Source organism: Salminus brasiliensis, chromosome 5, assembly GCF_030463535.1.
Source record: "Salminus brasiliensis chromosome 5, fSalBra1.hap2, whole genome shotgun sequence".
NCBI classification, from domain to species: domain Eukaryota; kingdom Metazoa; phylum Chordata; class Actinopteri; order Characiformes; family Bryconidae; genus Salminus; species Salminus brasiliensis.
In genome coordinates this window covers 18,840,429-18,860,648 of record NC_132882.1, presented here as the reverse complement: position 1 = coordinate 18,860,648, position 20,220 = coordinate 18,840,429, and the positions used below count along the sequence as shown (strand labels likewise).

General features: G+C 36.8%; 1 protein-coding gene across 2 annotated transcripts; it reads right to left on the bottom strand.

Moving 5' to 3' along the window:
* Positions 1-371: 371 nt before the first annotated feature.
* LOC140556148 (protein lin-28 homolog B-like) lies at positions 372-20,151 on the bottom strand. 2 transcript variants are annotated; one of them, XM_072679731.1, is made up of 4 exons: positions 19,724-20,151; positions 12,422-12,606; positions 6,179-6,366; positions 372-3,687 (listed from the first exon to the last, which is right to left on the bottom strand). In XM_072679731.1, the coding sequence occupies exons 2-4, from the start codon at positions 12,536-12,538 to the stop codon at positions 3,366-3,368; spliced, it is 627 nt and encodes a 208-aa protein (XP_072535832.1). In that variant the 5' UTR covers positions 12,539-12,606; positions 19,724-20,151; the 3' UTR covers positions 372-3,365. The 2 variants fall into 2 exon arrangements, with proteins under 2 accessions (XP_072535832.1, XP_072535831.1); XM_072679730.1 differs by lacking the exon at positions 19,724-20,151 and adding an exon at positions 13,066-13,137.
* Between the last annotated feature and the right edge of the window lie 69 nt (positions 20,152-20,220).

Genomic DNA, 20,220 nt, shown 5'->3' with positions numbered 1-20,220 from the left:
GGTAAACATTTGAGGAGAAAATAAAGTTGTATATGTATTGAACTAGTACAATACACAATTTTGGGTGAGTTAAAATATGTTTAGGATATAACTGAAAAATAAAACAATAAAAAGTGTTTTAAAGAAAATGGTTTCAGAGTCATAGACTATTCTGCAAAAATGTAAATTAGTAAAATTGTATTTATTTGTATTTACTTATTTTTGTATTATAAAATAATTATATTATTTATTATTATTATAATATCTATATCTATATATATATATATATATATATATATATCTCACACTGAGATTGCATGATAAGTTTTGTGATGGCTGCACATAAAACACATTTTTTAGATTTAAAAAGTCAGGCACTGTGGCAACATGGCTGGAAAAAAATCCAAATCAGATTTATTTTGCAAAATGCAAGTTGCAGAACGCTCTTTAAGGCGGGCTTAATTTCATCAAATGCATATTCCTAGTCGAAGAAAAGACTTTGCATTATCAAACAGCTCCTGAGGTCTTTCAGTGCTTCCAATGAATCTCATAACCATCAAACACATTCATCCACAGAGAAACGTAATGGTACAGAGGTAAAAAAAAAAAAAAAAAAAAAAAAAACACAACATAATTACACTCAAAACAGTAAATGCAGAACATTACTGACACAGTCCATCAAAGCTTTTGAAAATCTTGGTCCTCATAAGAAACTATAAATGAACAAACATATGAATTGCTGACAACAAATGACCAAAGTAAAACCAGTGCTTCATTAACATTTAACTAAACACACAGAAATGCCACAACTAAAATAGCTGTTGAATTCTTTGGTACATAAAAAAACTATATATTATACAAGTACTATTTTTACTTTCTTTCAGGGTTCGGCCTCTGATTTCTTGAGTCGTTTAACAAGGGTTAATTTACTGATGAGAACATGGATACTGAAAAATAAATCACATCAGTAGTTCAGATTATTTATATAATTGCTGGTAGAAGAAAACCTCCCTTGTCTAAGACAGTCTTTAGAGATGACCATTTTGGCCTGGTTATCATAAAATGTCAGGATGCGAAAAGTGGATTTCAGGTCCAACAGCTGTCCCACAGAGGAAGACAGGCAAGAGTCAACATAAATCTGAGTGGGAAAACAAGTAAAAATGGAGCAAAGAGTTTGTCTCTTTACATCAGTATTGTGTAGCATTCAATAAGTCAAGTTCCAGTAAGGAATCAACTTGGTCAGTCTTTAGTATGAACAGATAGAGGTCAATACAAATATGAATACACTCACTAAAGATGTACTACAATTTTTGCAGCGCTAGAGCCAGACTGGAACTTTAAAATAAAAACAATATAAAAACTGGACATTCAATCTGCAATCACATATCACAATATGTGCATGGCTTACTGTCATTACATCCTATTGCAGATTCATTTACAGTTAAAACGTCAGAGTAAGTCAACAAATCAGTATTCTCATAAACCTACTGCTTAATTGAGCAGTAATCAGATTTCTTTATGACCAAGAAAAACAAGTGAGGTAGGATTTACTGTAAACTGAAAAAGAGTACATCAGAACGCCCCTCATGACCACTAAGAGGCACTAAACTTTCCAAATTGCAGGTCCACTGCTACTATTAGGTTCTGTTTTTTGTTGCAGATTTAAAAAACATTGCTAGAAAGTCTACATCTACACAGATATGTTCTTTAACAGTTACAAGAAAGCTGCACAGAAATAAAAGTTTGTCTAACAGCAAATTAAAGGCTAACATTTTATTTTTTGGTAAACATGTCCCTGAGAGAAAATCTTCCCACTAAGAAGCTTTTGTTCAGTCATGTGTATACAGCTTAATAACAGTCAGGGATTCAGCTCGGCTTATTCTTGAATATGAATTCACACACATGCAGAAGCATGAATGCGAACATATGCACACATTAGTATTCAATAGGTGTGGCTAAGAAAAAAACAAAAAGAAAAGTTTAGCACAAAAAAACTAAAAAAGCAACCAAAAAACATGATTAATAACTTTTTTAAAGGGGCTATGATCCCAGATTTTGTAATCACGTGTTTAAATAAGTGCCATAAACTGACGATTTAAATGGTTTGTCTAGTTGTTATAAATCACCTTTCGGACTAATAAAACATCTTCAGTATGAGATAAATATGTTTTTAAACACTGTAAGAAAAAAAGACCAGTTACATATGCTTAAATATCTGCTCATGATATTAAATGTTAAAGATCTTAAATGTTTGCTCATGCGAACCAAATACAAATAATAACTACAAAACAATAATAATAATAATAATAATAATAATAAATGATACTATCATATTATTTAATCTTACAAATAGCTCCCATTAGGTAGCTGGGAAATAAATGAGGGGGAAAAAAGTGTGTCAATGCCACTTTGTTATTTGTGAGTATATTTGTTGATGTTCACACCCACATAACATTTCCCATATTTAAGCATAAGAACTGATCACAGCTTTAATGTGACATTGGGTCACTAATAAAAATGACTTTACTTCTTCCTTTCGACTTCCATGAGTGCTCAGGTGTCTGACTGATGTGCTTGGTTTAGCATAACTGGTAAACCATTGACTTAAATTGCATTTTGTTATTTGTGGATATTATCATATAGTCTAACATGCTACCACACCTTAAAATTGGTGCAAAAGAACACATTAGCCTAAATGAACCTGTGAAAGGTCAACAATATTTAAATCATAGATGTAGAATCATTGGTAGCAGTCTCAGGAGGCAACAGTACATTATAACTACACGCCTGATCCAAAACTTCAAAACCTGAACAATTTATACAGGAAAATACTATGATGGGTCAAATGTAGAACATGATGGTAAGGATGTAAACAAAAATACTCTGTTTAAGCCTGAAGTGCAGTTCCATAGTTTCTATCTGACATTTCACACTAAGTTAGTCAGGCACCATCTCTGATTTCTAAAATCAGGGGAAAGAAATATATATATACAAAAATCAGAGGCTAAGACCACTATAGCTTCTTAAAACCTTTCAGACCACTTTCACATTAGGATACATGAATAAAAGGCTATGGAAAATGAGCAAACTGAGCAACTCAATAGATGTATACTGTGCATGAGGTATCAGTTTTTATAAAAGCCTTGAAAAACCACTATTGGCTTTCCGAATCCTGTTCACAGTTTAGTTGATTATCAATAAAAACAGCAGCAAGTGTTTCCTCCTTTGCATGAGGCTGAAGAGGTCCAGAGAGGTCAGTCTGGGCCTTACTTATCAGACTGAGGTAGGGTGGATGCAGCAGGATGCTTATGATGGTGACCTGGTTAAGACGAGGTGGCCTGAGAAATTTAAAACTTGTACCGCGAGAGGCTCTCTCCCATTCCCTCTCATTTTTTCCTCTTTTTTCTCTGTGATGAGGCAGCTTTTGGTGTGGGGTCTTCAGGGGAGCTGGAGGGTTTGCTGAAGGTGGAACAATCCTGAGATGAGTAGGAGGCTCTTTGGCCCGTGTCTGAACTGTGAGGACTTGGGGTTTGGCCTGAGCTGGAGGCAAGGGGTTCTGAGCCATACCTTCCCTGAGCGGCTGAGGACATTTTGTGTGGACAGTGCGCCACCATGTGGGTGGCACTCTGGCAGTAGTGGCACTTCTTGGGTTGAGGAGGGAGGCCACACTCTTTGGCATGATGGTCCAGACCACCACAGTTATAACACCTGACAGAAGAGAAAGTCTAGATCAGAAGTCTGGCACGAACCAAGGAAAATCTTCTGTCGTCACAAAAATGGTAAAAAGTACTGTGTTGTTTTCAGTAAAGTTGTTGCTATGTTGCAAAAATACAGGGTTGGCAGCTCACCAGATTTCATTTCTGAAATCAAACAAGATCACAATACAAGTGTGACTTAGCCTTAAAAATCAACACTTTTGCACAGTACAGTATTCACTTACCAACCACTTTAACACAACCTCCTTATTTCTACACACACACACATATATAGGAGCACTTTGTATTTCTGTAATTACAGACTGTAGTCCATCTGTTCCTCATAGCCTTCTCTCACCCTGTTCTTCAATGGTCAGGACCCTATATGACCACCACAGAGACAGGTATTATTTGGGTTGTGGGTCATTCTCAGCACTGCAGTGACACAGATATGGTGCTGTGTCTGATCCACTTGTACCAGCACAACACAGGCTCACACACCACCACCATGTCAGTGTCACTGCAGTGCTGAGAATGACCCACCACCCAAATAATACCTGCTCTGTGGTGGTCATTTATGGTCCTGACCATTGAAGAACAGGGTGAGAGGAGGCGATGAGGAACAGATGGACTACAGTCTAATTATAGAACTACAAATTGCTCCTAAATGGTTATATTTACTTAAAAACATATTTACATTTACAAAATACAAATAGTTAATGTGCAGTTATTTAAACAGATGACTTATTTGCTGACATTAGTAATTTAGGAAGAACTTAAACATTTTCAAATATTTCAAATTCATACAAAAAGTCATAAGGAACCAGATCTAACTACAAGCCTATGGTTTTTGTTTGGCCTCCATACACTCAATCAAATAACCTGCACTCTTAAGCAGCAACAAGCATGCAGGAGAATGGCACTAAAAGGCAACTAGGGGATTGCTCTTCCCACAGTTTCCACATTTTTCTCTCCCATTTGTCTTTCAACACGACAAACACATCAGCTTCAAGTTCCTGAGCCTCAAGTCTGGATCATTTTGCAACATTTTACTCTATGTAACTGCATACGAACATAACAAAAGTATGAACATCACATTTTGTTTAACTTAATAAGAAAGCTGGAATACTTACTGCATTTACCAGCTGATTTAAAGAAAACTTGGTTAAGCATGAGGCTTGGGGGGGTTGGGGGGTCCTGCATGGTGGCATCTTCAAATAGAGTGTGAACAGGAAGGGGGAAGGGCAGTGGAATTTGGGATTCATCCTTGCCCTGTAGCCTACATATCATCCCTTGATCCTTTCTAAGCCTGCATCCCACAAATGTTCATGTGTTTGAATTTCCTAACACCCAGGCTTTTACTTTTGAAAATATGAGATTCTGCTGGACAAATGTGATGCATATGTCCCAGAACCTGAGGCAGAACTTGTTCTTTGCTCTTAAAAATAAAGGTGCTTCAAAGGGTACTTTGAGGAATGCCATATAAGAAACTGACTATGAGCTATGAAGAACCATGTTCTTAACACATATGTGAGTGTAAAGAGTCTTTTTCCAAGTTCAAAGCTCCTTCACATAATGAAAGGTTTCTTTGCTAATTTAAAGGTTATGTACAGTAACTAGTAATACTGGTTGGAGGTGGCACCATCAAGCATTACAATGGCATGTTGACATATTGCCCAGTGTATTCCTATCCAATGTCTTTAACTTAAAAATGAATCCAGCTCACAATCACCAAGTTGCCGGTCATGTGGTGTCAAATGTCAAATTATGATCAGGAAAAATAAGGGCTTCCATTACATTATTATTACAGAATTATGTAATAAATTCTTTGTAGAGTGTGAAATACTATATTTCATTTGCTCCAGCAGAGTCAAACCCTGAAAGAACTGCTTGGAGGTTAACTACAGACTAAGCCATTTTAACCCTGGTGTGATCTAATAGTAATTCATGGCTGTTAGGCCTTGGTATAATCTTATTCTAGCTAGGTAAAATCTTAAGCAAATGTTGGCTTTGCTGCACTGCACATTTATCAACCTAAAAATCACGATGCTGTAACAACTCGTGCCTTCACCCAAACCTCAGCAAAAATAGCAGCAATTTAGCTGGGAAAAAAGCTCTCACACACTATTGCGATAAAACCATGGCAACAGGCACAGACCCACAGAGCAACAGCCTGAGAGGCAGGGCAGCCTCTCTCAAAAAGGATTCTAAAGGACCACCAATCACTGCTCAAAATAACATGAACCATACAGTAGACATACTACTGGCTACTTACCACATCTCACATACAGCATAGTGACTTATCAATTCCTAAACCACTACTGCTTCCAAGAATCTTGGCTTATTTAAAAAAAAAAAAATAAATAAAAAAAAAAACCTGCAACAACTCACTCAACACCAACCAGTCCTAACCTACTGAAGAATCCTGATCACATGGGCCTCGATAAAAAAACCTTGACTAGGCCACCTGCATAAAGAGCTAGAAGGCACTGTTGCCTACTCACCGGTCTCCCTTTGGCTTTCGTTTCTGCTGCATACTCTTCCCTTTGGGCCTCCTTTCACTGCCCACACAGTGGGCTCCTCCAGGACCGGTTACTCGCACACACTCCAGGCCCTTGCAAGACTTCTTGAAGGTGAACTCCACAGCCTCCCCTTCCCTCAGACTCCTAAAACCCTCCATGTGCAGCTTACTCTGAAACAAACCAGAATGGAGAATCAGAAGCCATAAGATCAAACAACTACAAGGTTAGAAGCCAAGCAAACAATCTAATAAAACATTTACTTATGATTTATATAAATATTGGAATGTTGAATGATTCATTATTTGATTTTTCCTGAAAAGGTGACTAAAAGACAACGTACAATCTAATGCGGTTACGCTATAAATATTGACACACAGAGAGGAACAGCAATGGTTTCCAACATTCTATTTATTCAGTTGTGTATTTAACTTTATTTTCTAATAAAAATCTGTTTGCATTAACCATTCTTTCATCAGATGTCATATCCTTGTCTGAGTAATTGAACCGTGATCCAAAGTACTAAAAAGCTTCTGTATTGAAAATGGTAATGTATGATGGTGCAAAATCACAATTTACATCATAATGTACATCAAAGTTGTCTATTGTTACACTCTTCCCATACAATTTTAGAGCACAAATAAATACACATGTAAATAATGAAATAAATAAGTAAATCCCTAACTAAATATTCAACGACAAAGAAAGATATGGTTAGTTATGTGGATATGGACAATGTTGGATGCAACAGACATTAGTTATGGTAGACCAAACCTAGATTTCTTTTTCTATTGTTCATAATATCCAACAGTGTCTTTATTTTTGCAACATCCTTTTTGCTTGTTGAATGAGATGACAATTTCTCATCACACAAAGCCTTCTAATTTGACTCATCATGTGGTTAAGAAAGTAGAAATGGTATGTTTGAACTTTGAACGGAAAAGGCTAAACTGGTTAGCATATGAAAAGACATGAATCAACATTCACTTTGATTTTTCTCACAATTATGCACAAAAGTATTTATGCAAAAAGGGGGAGGGGGGTAGACAACAAAAAACCCACTGCCACCGAAGGACAAACATCACACTAAACTATACCACAAATTGCAATGCATTATCAATCATTTAAAAAAGCAAACAAACAAACAAACCAAAAAAACACTAAGGAGACTTAAACAGTCAAAAAATACCATTTTAAAACAAGTATAACAACAGCCTTCAAAGACCAATCAATAAACACCAATCGCCATTAATAATTTATTTATAAAAATGTTTCCAATCACATTACAATAAGACACCAACTTAAAAAACATGGTTCGTCAGGGAAAAAAAAAACATGTACAAACAAAAGAAATTGCATTTTGTGAAACATTTATTTAATAATACTATATATTTTTAATAATATATATTTCTAAAATACTTTTGTATATTAATATTGCATAAATCATGCATTATAATTTTCTAAATAAAATATTGTACTATAAAACTACATTATAAAATTGTATAGTTACTTTAATTTTTAAAAACAACCATTTTCATGTTCACAATTCAGGCATTGACATCTTATTGTACAGAAAATGTTATGCAAAACAACATTACATATTAGAAATTCCTTTTACTGATTTTACTGGTTTATTTTTGTTACATACATCAAGCTAATTTGACCAGATCCGAAGAAACATTATTTAAAATAAATATTACAATGTCAATAATATCTAAATAATAAACATGGGCATGTCACAAATATGTCATTATAAAATGACATTATTCAGAGTATTGAACAACTGAATTGAATTGATAACCTGAATCTATTTTTAATAGATTTTCAATTATTATAATTCATAGCTGAATCAAGCACATATCACTTAACATGGACAAAAAACTAATTGTTTTCCTTCCATTTTATTAATTTCAAGTCATACGGAAAGAAAATACTATGCAGAAGTGTATAGAAAAAATAATAATTAGAATGATAATAATAATGCTTTGGGCTTGCTCATTGAGGTCTTTTTTATATTGTTGATCTCTTGTTCTCTCATTGATTCTGTAAAGCTGCTTTGTGACCACGCTAGCTGTAAAAAGCTCTATACAAATAAATTTGATAATTCAGAACTATATACTGTATCTGTAAAAACAAACAAAAAAAACACACATTATTACATTTCACATTCAACAACGAGAACCAACAATTTCCATTACACAAAGCATTTACAACCTGCAGTCTGTTATTTTTAACTCATGAATAATGATAACAAAAATATGCACTTATAGAGAACTTGTGCTATTTAGTAGGAACCTTTTAGTCCTGGTCTGTCTCTTATGAAATGTTCTTAGCTGTGTACTGCCATCTTGGCTGTTTTGGTTTAAGGAATGGATGAGAAGAAGATTAGTAAGAAAGGAGGGTGGGCTTGAAAGAGGCAGCAGCCATTCTTAGTTATTATGAAAACACTGATACAGCAACAGAAGATGAGGACTAAACCATATGAATTAAAAACACTTATTAAAAAAGCAAATATCAATGCAACTGTGTTGTCAGAGCCCTGATCTTGTTCCTGCATTTCTTAGAGAGAAAACAAAAAAAGTGTCCTTACACACACATACATATATATATATATATAAATAATACACACACACACACACACACACACACACACACACACACACACACACACACACACACACACACACTAAATGTACAAAACTATTATGTGTACAATATATGTAAAGCTTTTTATCTGGAGTGCACCACAGTTGGTGATGCAGGCATTAAGATTTGATTTGTTTTAAAACAGTTGCATTAGAATTAAAACCAATAAATAATACATTGTGATTTAAAGTGTGGGACTGTTAAATAAACCATTTTCAAAGCTTTTCTCATGAAGTTCCAGTATTTGACTGTTTTCTTTTTACCATTCAATACATGGTTTATCTAATCAGTCAGTCTCTCTCTCTCTCTTCCTATTTTTACAAAAGATGTTTGTTTTGTATTCATTCTATATATTCTATCATACATTTACACTTTTAATAATTAAGATGCTATAAAAAGGTGCAATGCAATAAAAAAAAGAACAAAAAAAACATTTAAAATGCTTAAGATGATGTAAAGGTTATTTAACAATTTAAAGATTCTTTACAGCTCTTTCAAAAAATCTAATTTTATGAAACTAAAAATGTATCTTCTATGGAACTGTTCAAACGAACCTTTATTTCTACTGTCTACTGGCAAAAACACTTTCTGCTAAGATAAATTACTTTAAATAATGTTCATAGCTGCCTCAGACTTGTGCACAATGCTACATAAATTATTCCATTACAGAAACATTTATCCAAATGTGCCATGAGGAGACAATAAATCTCTCAGGCACAAAGACAAATACACAGATTAGAATTAGAAATTCAAATGATACAAATACAGTAAACAAATTCACTAACAGATCCTGATGGCAATGTTTGAAAACTAACCATAAAGGTCAGACTGCGTCAGTATTTTCAGTACAGAACAGAATAATGACAACAAGCAATTACAAACTGTTTCTTGCAACCATGAGAGGCCACTCACTCAGAGGCATTTCTGCTCCTCCCAATAGAGATCAAGCATCTATGGATGACTCACAAGAGGAAGTCACGTGAACAGAAGGTGGCTTTTTTCATCCTTTCTTCTTTTTTGAAGAAAAAGAGAGAAAAAAGCCCATGAGCAAGAGAAACAAAGCCTGGTATTAGCTGAGAAGGGTGGGGCCTGCATGCCAAACGGTGAAATGGGCTGCTAGTTAATCTTACCAGGGGCCCACGTGGTCCTCCCAGTGCACTAACAAAATCTAACCTTCTGAACGGACGACACAAACCTAAGAGAAAGTAGTCTAATCGGCTGTGTAGTCAATTTTCCGGTGTACTTCGAGGCAATATCTGCAAAATAAGAATTTGTGGGGAGCTGAAAATCATAAGTTTCATTCTTGTTTTTTCTTTCTTTCATAGTTTCACCTCAGAGAAAATGGATCAAAAGGAACCCTTCCCCCACGTTCATATACCAGAAGTGAGCACAAGAACCAGACATGTTCCAGAGGGCCCCTAGAAATAGTTTTCCGTTTAGAACGGTTTCTTTCTCTTATCAAACCAGTCATATATTTCAGATATTATCCTGACAAGCATGATCTTCTCATGACAATAGGTATATGTGGGAGAGCATCATATTCCAAATATAGTTTGTTCAGTTTAAAAGAAAAAGAAAAAAAAGTAAAAAAAAAAAAATCAACAATGTTTGTATGCTGTATATTACTTTCATGTGACATATGACTAGAATAATAATAATAATAATTTTATTCTATGAAATGCATCAACTATTCACAAAAATAAGTAAATGAATCAACACAGTGATTGCAATGTAACACACAATGTCATTGCGAAAAGAGTTCTACATGGTACTGAAAAATGGTTCTTTAACTTGGAACAATAGTGAAATCCTTTGCGGTGCTATACCGAGACATGTTTTAAAAGGTTATATAAAGCATCATGTACATTGTCCTTGCATATGAAGAACCATTTAACCATACAAAGCCATATTTTTGCATTCAAATGATTTGTTACGCTGCCATTGTTCTGTTTAGAATTGCTGCCTTCAATGGAAAAAATAAAAATAAAAAAGTACATTTAATTTTGATACAGGAATGCTGGTCACAGAAGCAGTCTCCACTCAAATGCATGTGTGCAACATGCAAACAAGCATCAGAGCTGACTTTTTGATGAGATGTTTCTACATGTTTAAGTACTCAGTGTGTATCTGTTTCCATCTTGCATCACAAACAAGCATTTTTCAAAGAAGGGAACCTAATTCAATGATGTGATACATAGTGGGACAAATATCTGTAGACACTGTGGCCTCAGACAATGTCAGAACAGCGTCCAAGCAAGAAAGCAGACAATACAAAAAAATACATCACATTCAGTTCGCAGTTGCTAAACCAAACAGTCCTAAAGAAGCTGGTCGCCCAGCATTTGGATAGCAAACACATGAATCACTGCAGTTAATTAGGCCATACACATTCATCACAAGAGCATTACTGTTATGCTACTGGAGAACCCACATGATCAATCATCCCCAGTACTACATCATAAAACATGCTCAAAGTGATAAGTATTCAATTAATGAATAAACAGACCTAGATCACTGATCCTATTTTATGCCTCAGCCTACATCTCAATGACTGCATGGTCAGGCCTCTTTTGTTCCAAATGCTGCTCACATTATGTCTGCATGTTCATGCCAAGTTCGCCAGCATATATTTGACAAGATGACAAGAAGATTTGTAGTTGAACATATAGGGGAAGGAGGGGGGGGGGTGAAAAAAATAGCACAATATGTCAACAGACTTATTGTGTGTTGCATTACGGTGTAACCCACTAAAACAGGACACATAGCAAGATGCAGAACATAGCATAAGCAGACAATGTGTGCATGAGTGTGTCCACCAGGATGAAGCTAGATATGGTTAGTATACAAGTAAGGTCACTCTTGTACAAAACAGCACAGGACAAAGCCAAGCGGAGAGTATTGCCACTTGGCCAGAACAATAATTAGGTAATCTCCACCAGCTCAACCACTTCTTAATCTGATTTTCTGTGCAGTTAGAAATCATACATTCTTCTGAGTGATATAGCAAGTGATACAACAAGGAATAGGAAAGATGGAGAAACACAGGAGGGGGCTGTAGCAGCACTTTAAAAGAGACAAACAAAGGTTTTAAAAGTGTCTGAGAGTCTAAATGTTGTACCTATCCACTGAAGACAGGGAAAACACGGTTGGCTGCCGTGGCCAGTCCTGTTGAGCAAATGGTCAGCTCTGATCGGTGCAAATGGCGACGTCCACAACGTGTCCAACGTGCAAAAACACCCTCATGTCAACACTAAACTCTGGCGTTGTACATTTGCTAGTATGACGAAAGACATGGCTGTGGTGTCGACGGCGAAGATCTTCGCCATATTACGTCAACAAGGTTAGTTTTGATACATTAGCTTGTGAGCAAAACTACGCTAACAAGATGCAACAAGATGGATAGAAAGTGGTATACAGAGGGATAGCGTGTGCGTAAGTGTGGCTTCTGAGGTGCTCAGTCAGCTCAGGCCTAGGGGAGTTAAACAAGAAGAGGCCTGGGAGTAGAAGAGCCAACGTTATCTGCTGCCCTGAGGTTTTTTTTTTTATTTTACTTTTCGGCGGTAAACTTGAGGGTAAACTTACTTGGTGAACAAACACATCCAATGGAGGATCAATAGGATTTCCTCCGCGACTAGTCATCGATATGAATCCAAAGCCCATTCGTACATTAAACCACTTACAGTGGCCTGAGCCGTACATGGGCAAGGGGTCAGTTCCCTCCTCAGACTCGGCAGACGTCCGGCTCCCTCGACCTTTCCCCGCACCTCCTGAGGGCAGAAAGAAGAGACACGCTTAGCACATCAGGGCTACATTATTAATAAAGCAGTCTTTGCCAACACTGAAGGAAGAGGTTTCCACTGCTCATTTCTGTTCGGCGTATTTGACGAGCTTCCGAACTTCAGTTCAGTGTATTTTGTTACAGGCTAGGCTACTTATCAGTAAGCCTGAAATGAATGTGTAGCCTAAACCGAAATTAGGCACAAAACTACGAGCTTAGTGCAGTCCAGCGGAACAAAACAGGTGTTGCCTTGCGTCTTAAAACGGCAGCCCGAGGTAGCAGGCGAGCAAACGTAGCCTGCCTGGTTATCTATCTCCTTAGAGAGGAACAGAGGCAAAGCCGTGCATTTCAAACCCAAGGCGCCACACCAGAGGACTTAGCTACAACACCAGCGAGAGCGGAGCACTAGAGCAGTGGAGGGGACGGTCGCTACAACCATATAGGATACCTTCGGCCATGTTTTCCCTTGGCTCCCTTCTTCCAAACTTCTCACAGTGTAAATCCTTCTTTGAAAGCGTTTGATCCTCTTCAGAAATTGAATACAATGCTTTAAACAAACCATAATGTAGCGGGCATGATCTAGCGTGCGCAGTACAACAGACGGTCTTTTTTTTTTTTTTTTTTTTTTTTTTTTTTTTTTTTTTTTTTACTCTAGTGCACTCCCTCCTTTCACTCCTTCTCGCTCTCTCCGCCCACCGTCCACTTTCCCATGTGCCTATGCCAATGACTTGCATCTCATTTCTCTACGAGTGAGTGTTTTGGAGGAGGGGCCTGGCCAGCCTTGGCCTCGGGGCAGCCAATCGTCGTTGAGAAACATTCACGGAGCCTGAACACGTTAACTTCTCCTGATACACACAGAATAAGCGTACATGTCTTTTTGTTTACCAGCGGATAGTCCGACAGAGAGAGAGACGGTGCAATCAATTAATGGTGTATTTAGCCTGTACATTTATGGCCAGCTCGTAAACAAAAGGAAACTCGGATGATAATTAGCCGCATGTAAAAGTCGAGTAAATAAGCAGTTTAAAGGTACGAGTCTTTATCTGTTGGTCGTAACGCTTTGGTAAGTAGAGCCAAAACGCCAACTCCTGGATTGAAAGACTGTTTAAAATGTACACTTCATCGTCCAGTTCTGCACAGGTCCTGCATCACATTTATTGCAGTATGTGATCTGCTATATGCTTCAAAACATGCCACAGCCCATTTTACATGGCATTGTGTCCAGTTTTCTGTAGCTCGCCTCAGACACATGGTAAAGTAAGTTACAGTCAAGGTAAAACAAAAAGCTTGCTTCAATGCTTCAGTGAAAACATACATTTCGACGAAAAAAAAAAAAATGCATTAAAACCACCCAGTCTAAGCAGTAAGGAAGCGACTTGCACACATGTTAAAAGTCCACCACAGACAGTGTAAAAATAGTGGAAGGGCTACACTATTTTTTCTTTTCCCGCCGTAAATATTCGGTAGATAATTTTAACAGCTCCAAAACGCGAACTAATCACCCAGTCTTTGTTAGAAAACCCAGCTTGTTGCAGAGAAAACCTTCTGGAAACGGTTTTGCTCATCATACCTGCTGACTCACTAAAAGACAGGAGTTGCAGTGAACCAAACCAAGACCAAAAACATGCAAAACACCACAGACACGTTTCTCCTTTTGCCGAGGAAAGACCGATTGTTTATTAGTAAAAACGGATTCGGGCATGATCTAAAATAATTTAGCACCATAATTAGACTGGGTTACAGCTTAAATTAATTTCGAAGAATTAATCATTTTTCATTTTCATCATTTTCCCCGCGTGCAGTAAAGCATATTTAAAATGTCTCTGTGCTCTGTGCATTAGCCCGTAGCCTACAGGTTATTAAAACATTTCACATTAAAACACACTTAAACTGTGTGAGCACACATCACACAGACATTGGTGTAGAGGACAGTTAACCTCGAGTTATCTGATATCCCAGAAATAACCTCAACATTTCTCCTGTGTAGTCTAATTAGGAGCTGTAATTAATTATAGACAATCAGAGAAGGTTTTACAGCCCACTTCATCTCTGATGAAACCGATCTACTTTTATATGCTAGTTAAAAACAAATGAACATTAATAACCCGTTTCCCTGACTCCACTTTTCTGACATGGACTATTTCGCACTGGCTGGGTTTTGTTGGTTATCTGCAGACTGGGTGTGTGAAGGAAACGTGTCACGCACTGACTGTCAGCTGCATGTGGGGGGTTGTTAAAGTGTGGGTATGAGTCTCAGAGGAACCTCTCTCTCTCTCCCTGTCTCCTGTCTCCTCTCTCTCCCTCTCCCTCTCTCTCTCTCTCTCTCTCTCTCTCTCTCTCTCTCTCTCTCTCTCACACACACATATATATAAATCCTGAAAAAACTAAGTAATGAGACATGAGCTTTTTGTCTTGAGACTGCTTCACTTCACTTATGTAGATTCGTCTTTCCACTGATTCTGTTACTCAGCCTCCCCCAAAAGCTCTAGGCTTTTTAAAGGTGAAATAGAGCCGTGGGGGGTTTTGCATACGCGAGCATAGGGAAGAAACACGGCGTATGAGCAACCGTGCAAAGTCCCAGCATCCGCAATTCAAATGCTTTTCATTTAATCATAAAGACGCTGCAGTGATACACTAATAGGTTCAGTTCTAATTCACAGCACTGTGTAAAAATGAAGGGCTCACAGGCGACTATGCTAAAGTGCTTCAGGCGTCGATAGGTCGCAGGGACCGTGTGGGACAATGTGTGAATGGGGGGTAGGGGGGTAGGGGGGTTAGGGGAGATCAACATGTGAAACACACCGTCAAAAATGAAATCCTCTATAGCTTCAATGTACACAGCAGAGAGCAAGAACACCACAAACAGATCTTCCATTGTTTCCCCCTTTCTTTATAAAATATGTGGCAATATTTTTACACACATCATTTAACCCATAAATGTCCATTCTAAAAAAACAAAACAAACAAAAACAAACTACATTTCCTTTAGTTCATACTGTATATTCTCAGAGCTTACTCGACCACAAATCTGATCAAGTTTACAACGATGAATCACTTATTTAATCATATTAAATCTAGAATTTATAGGTTTACTGTATTTTTAAAAAACATAAAAAATAACTTGTTATACTTTTTCACTCACAGACACAGACAGACAGAGTCATGAGGTCCAACTTACATAACTTTCTCATCTCTTTAGGTCAATCAGAACTGGTTTAGATGCTGAACATGAATGGGTTCAACAAAACTGACCCATTCCAAGTGAGACATCAGATTTAATCTTTATTTTCAAGCAACTCAGATCTGTAGGATGTGGAACAGAGCTGAACACCACCCACCTGAAGCCACGGAGGCAGATTCTGGAGAGCTCATAGTCTTCTCAAAAAACTACAAGAAAAAAAAGAGATTTCTTTACTATATTAATAACAGTATAGATTTCCTTGCCTGAAAAGTGTCCATAAACTCTGAGAAATAAAGGCGCTTTAAAGGTTCTTTGAAAAATGCCATCAAGATTCATGTTTGTAAAAGAGATCTATTAGATCTCTTATAAAAGATTCTTCAAACTTACACATTTACAAACTTACACACTTTTACAAACATGGTTCTTAATGTAATGTAATGGTTCTTTCTAAGACTTAAATTACCAAACACATTTTTAAGAGTGTACAGTGGACACTTTAATGTGTTGTGGATTGTATTGAATGTATTTGACATTTTACCCATCAATTTACACTTAATTAGCCATTATACAGAAGTAAATGTTTTTAGATAGTTAAATAAAAATATTCAAAATCAAAAAGTGAAATCTCCTATTCACAAAAGTATTCTGTATTATTATTACAAGTACAAGTATTCATTTATTTGGCAGCAAGTAAAGCTGCAGGTGCTCTTGGATATATCTTCTTAAGCACTACACACCTGGATTTGGGCAGTTTATCCTATTGTTCGGTCAGATTTGATAGCAAGCATCTATAAACTGACATCGTCAGGTCTTATGTAGTTTAAGGCAGAGCTTTGGGTGGTCCACTAATGGACATTCAGAGATTTGCCCCGAAGCCACTCCAACATGGTTGGCTGTATGCTTCAGGATCATTGTGTTGAATGGGGAACTCCGGACACCCCAGTCTAAGTTTAAAATGTTATTTAAAGGTGTTCTTGTATTTGTCTTTATTTTTTCATCTGTCAAATGTAACCCCCATAGCATCCATCACCACAGTGTTTTCTTATAGGGATAGTGCTAGACAAGTTCGCCCTGGTCTGCCCAAAGAGTTAAACGTTTGCCTCATTACAGTAGAGAATCTTTTTTCCACATGTTGCAAACTCCAAGAGGGCTGTCATGTGCCTCTTTTTCAACACTAGATTTTGTCTTGCCACTCTGCTTTATGGAGTGCTGCAAAGATGGTTGTGCATCCAACAGGTTCTCGTATCTCTGCACAGGACATTTGGAGTTCTGTTAGAAAGATTGTGTCTTTTGTCTTATTCAAACGGATTTTAGCCACAGGGCCTAAATATGTTTTAAAGTAAATGTTTTAATGTAAGTAAATGTTTGAAAGTAAAGTTGTAATGTATATTTCTCCACTCATTGCTTTTTTCCAAATCAATGGTATTAAAAAAAGAGTTTATCCTGCTTTTGTCCGGTTTTCTTTCTACTAAATTTTGGAGAATTGCTGTGAGAATTTGCTTGCATCCAGGGACAAAAGCCTTAGTGGGATTAGGATGTTGGATGACCACACCTCCACCTGATCCCAACAAACTTAAAAAATAAGGGATCATTAGCACCATCATTCCAGAATAGGTCCATCATGCCAGTTCCACTGCTCCACAGCTCAATGCTGAGGGACTTTATACCCCTCTAACCCAACACAGACATTATGTTTGTCTGCTCCAGAGAATCTTTCCCTTTTTTCACATAATTTGAAGCTGGCAGTTCTTTACATTCTGTCACATATCCATGATGAATGGACCAATAGAAATGCCTCAAGTGAATAAATTATTTTTTGACATTTCTTCCATTATAAGTTAAGTAGTTTTTTTATTTACATTAAGTTGTCATTTTGGAGATACAAGGTTTTTGATCAAGAGATGATATATATATATATATATATATATACGCACACAATACACAAATAACTTAACAGGAGGAGGGAAAAGCATTCTTATTTTGAATATAAGTTTGAAGTAAAAATGGCATCAAACGAACCAGAGCAGGTTATGTAACATCAACATATACAGTATGTCTATATATGGAACACATTCTTCATCGGGTTTGTGGCGGATGCCTTCTTTTTCCCTAGTCCAAAGACCATCCCAGAATTCACTGAATCTTCGTCATGGTCAGCAATCCAGATTTGCACTAAATAGCATCCTGCTTATAACCAATAGGTGTACTTTTAACTTTTTTGTTTTTGTTTTTTAAACACAAGGAACCTCCAAGACTGCGTACTTACAAACATAATAGTGAATATAAAATTTGTATACACAACTGTATGTATAACAACACGTTGAAACACATAATCTTAGTACTCTGGTTCCTGTCTGGTTAACATGTCCAATACTAAGTTTAATTTGGTGTAATTAGAATAAAAGTAGAACAGAACAAAACAGTCCAATCAAATCAAGCTAATTCATCTAACATTAAATATTAGTATTCAGAAATAATAAGTTCATTAACTTTAGTAATGCTTAAATATCATCTATTATCTCAACACTGTTATTTTGGGAAATTGAATTTAATTAGTACAGTGCTAGGCTAAACAAATGTAGGTATGTATAGACCATGTAAATTAGATGTTGAGTTACTTATCTGAGTAGTAGGAATTTATTTGTTACAAACACTGGCATTAGAATAAATAGGAATAAACAATATATTGTGAATTGATGTTTGTATGTTAGCTTAACCACTTTCAGACCACTCCAGTATGTATTTCATTTACAATTACCATCCAAGACTTAGTTCATCTAATCAGCACTTCATTACAGAAAATCAGGTGAACTTCTGTTTTTTTCTAATCAACACCACAATAACACACTCTTCTTTTTACCAAATTGATGTTTATTTGTATTTATTCTAATGCATAATAAACACACAATCACAGATTGCATAAAACATATTAAATTATCTGTGACTGCCTAAATGTTTGTACTGTACTGCATTTGGTTCTAACACAATCCCCTTTTTGTGCCTCTCCCTTCTTTATGCATTGATTTTGATGGCAGTACAGACAGCAAACTAAAAGTAGGCTGCATTGTGTACTACTATAGAAAGATTATTCAATATTTAGGTATTGGAACACGCATATGCACACACAAAAATAAAGCAGTAAAATGTTAAATGAGATGTGATTAATTCAAGTAGTAAAATTTACAAAAAAACTATTTAACTTAAAAAGTCTGCACCCAAAAACTCATTAGATAAAAGTAACAGTTTTTTTAATAAGACAGATAAAGACCAACCAGTACTGATTTACAGAGGCAAATCTATACAAATATTTAAGAGCACAGACTTATTTTATTTTTTATTAAGTGTTTTTCTCAGGAGACGTGTTTTGCAGTGGAAACTGTAGCCTATCATGTCATTTTGTATTTATTTCTTTTTTGTAGACGCTAACTACAAATAATATTTGTTCATTTATTGCCTCACATTATTTCAGCATGATTTACGCCCCCTAGTGTCCAGCTTTAGTAACTTCCACTCAGACTGCAAAGTCGTTCCTGCTGAATGACTTGGGGCTGGAAAGAGTTGAAATTTATATTACTGGAAAGTGTCAAATTTACATGATAGTTTGCTAAGTTCATTTCTACATACATATTTATATTTATTTATTTATTTATTTATTTAATTTATTGGGGGGGGGGGGGCGGCTGGACATTAGCCAATGAGCGCGCACGCTCTGTTACGTAGCAACCCGGAAGGCAGAGGCGCCCACACAGCTTCACTGGAAATATCATAAACGTTGTAATTTTGTTTGCTAAAGTTTATCCTGTGTAAACCCTGAACTCGGGATGGTTCAGAGCGATCATTTTCGTATTTTTTCTTCCACATGCGGATCTGTTTATAGGGATTGGTAGTATCTGAAATAAGGCAAGGCTGTAATAGCTGCTCTTACCAGTTCGCCATCGTCGTTGTAAATAAACAGGGCTGTGAGCAGTGGACGTTCACGATGGCATGAAGGAGGAGGAGGAGGCGACCTCAGTGTAGTAGAGTGCGGTTTCTTGGCTGATGCTCGCCTCTGCGTTAGTCTGTGTGCTGCGATAACTCATAGTCCTCACTCACTGCTCAGTCCTCAGTGTAAAATCACCTGGTCAACACGATAACGAGGAAGGAAGGAAGAATTGCAGGCTTTTTCCAGTAGCGGTAGATAAATTAGAATTGGCATCCAGAGGCTTTTTTTTTATCAAAATATGGGCCCTTCGATGTGCACAGAGCATAACCAAGTCAAAACAACATATACCTCTGCCAATACAACCCATACAGTGGTGGGTGGACATAAGAGAGGAGAATAAACAAGTCCAGGAAAACACAGTGCCAGAGAGATAGCTAGTTCCCTTAATAACAGTGCGCTGATGTCTGAGCAGACAGCAGTGATTTCTATCGAGGAGCTGT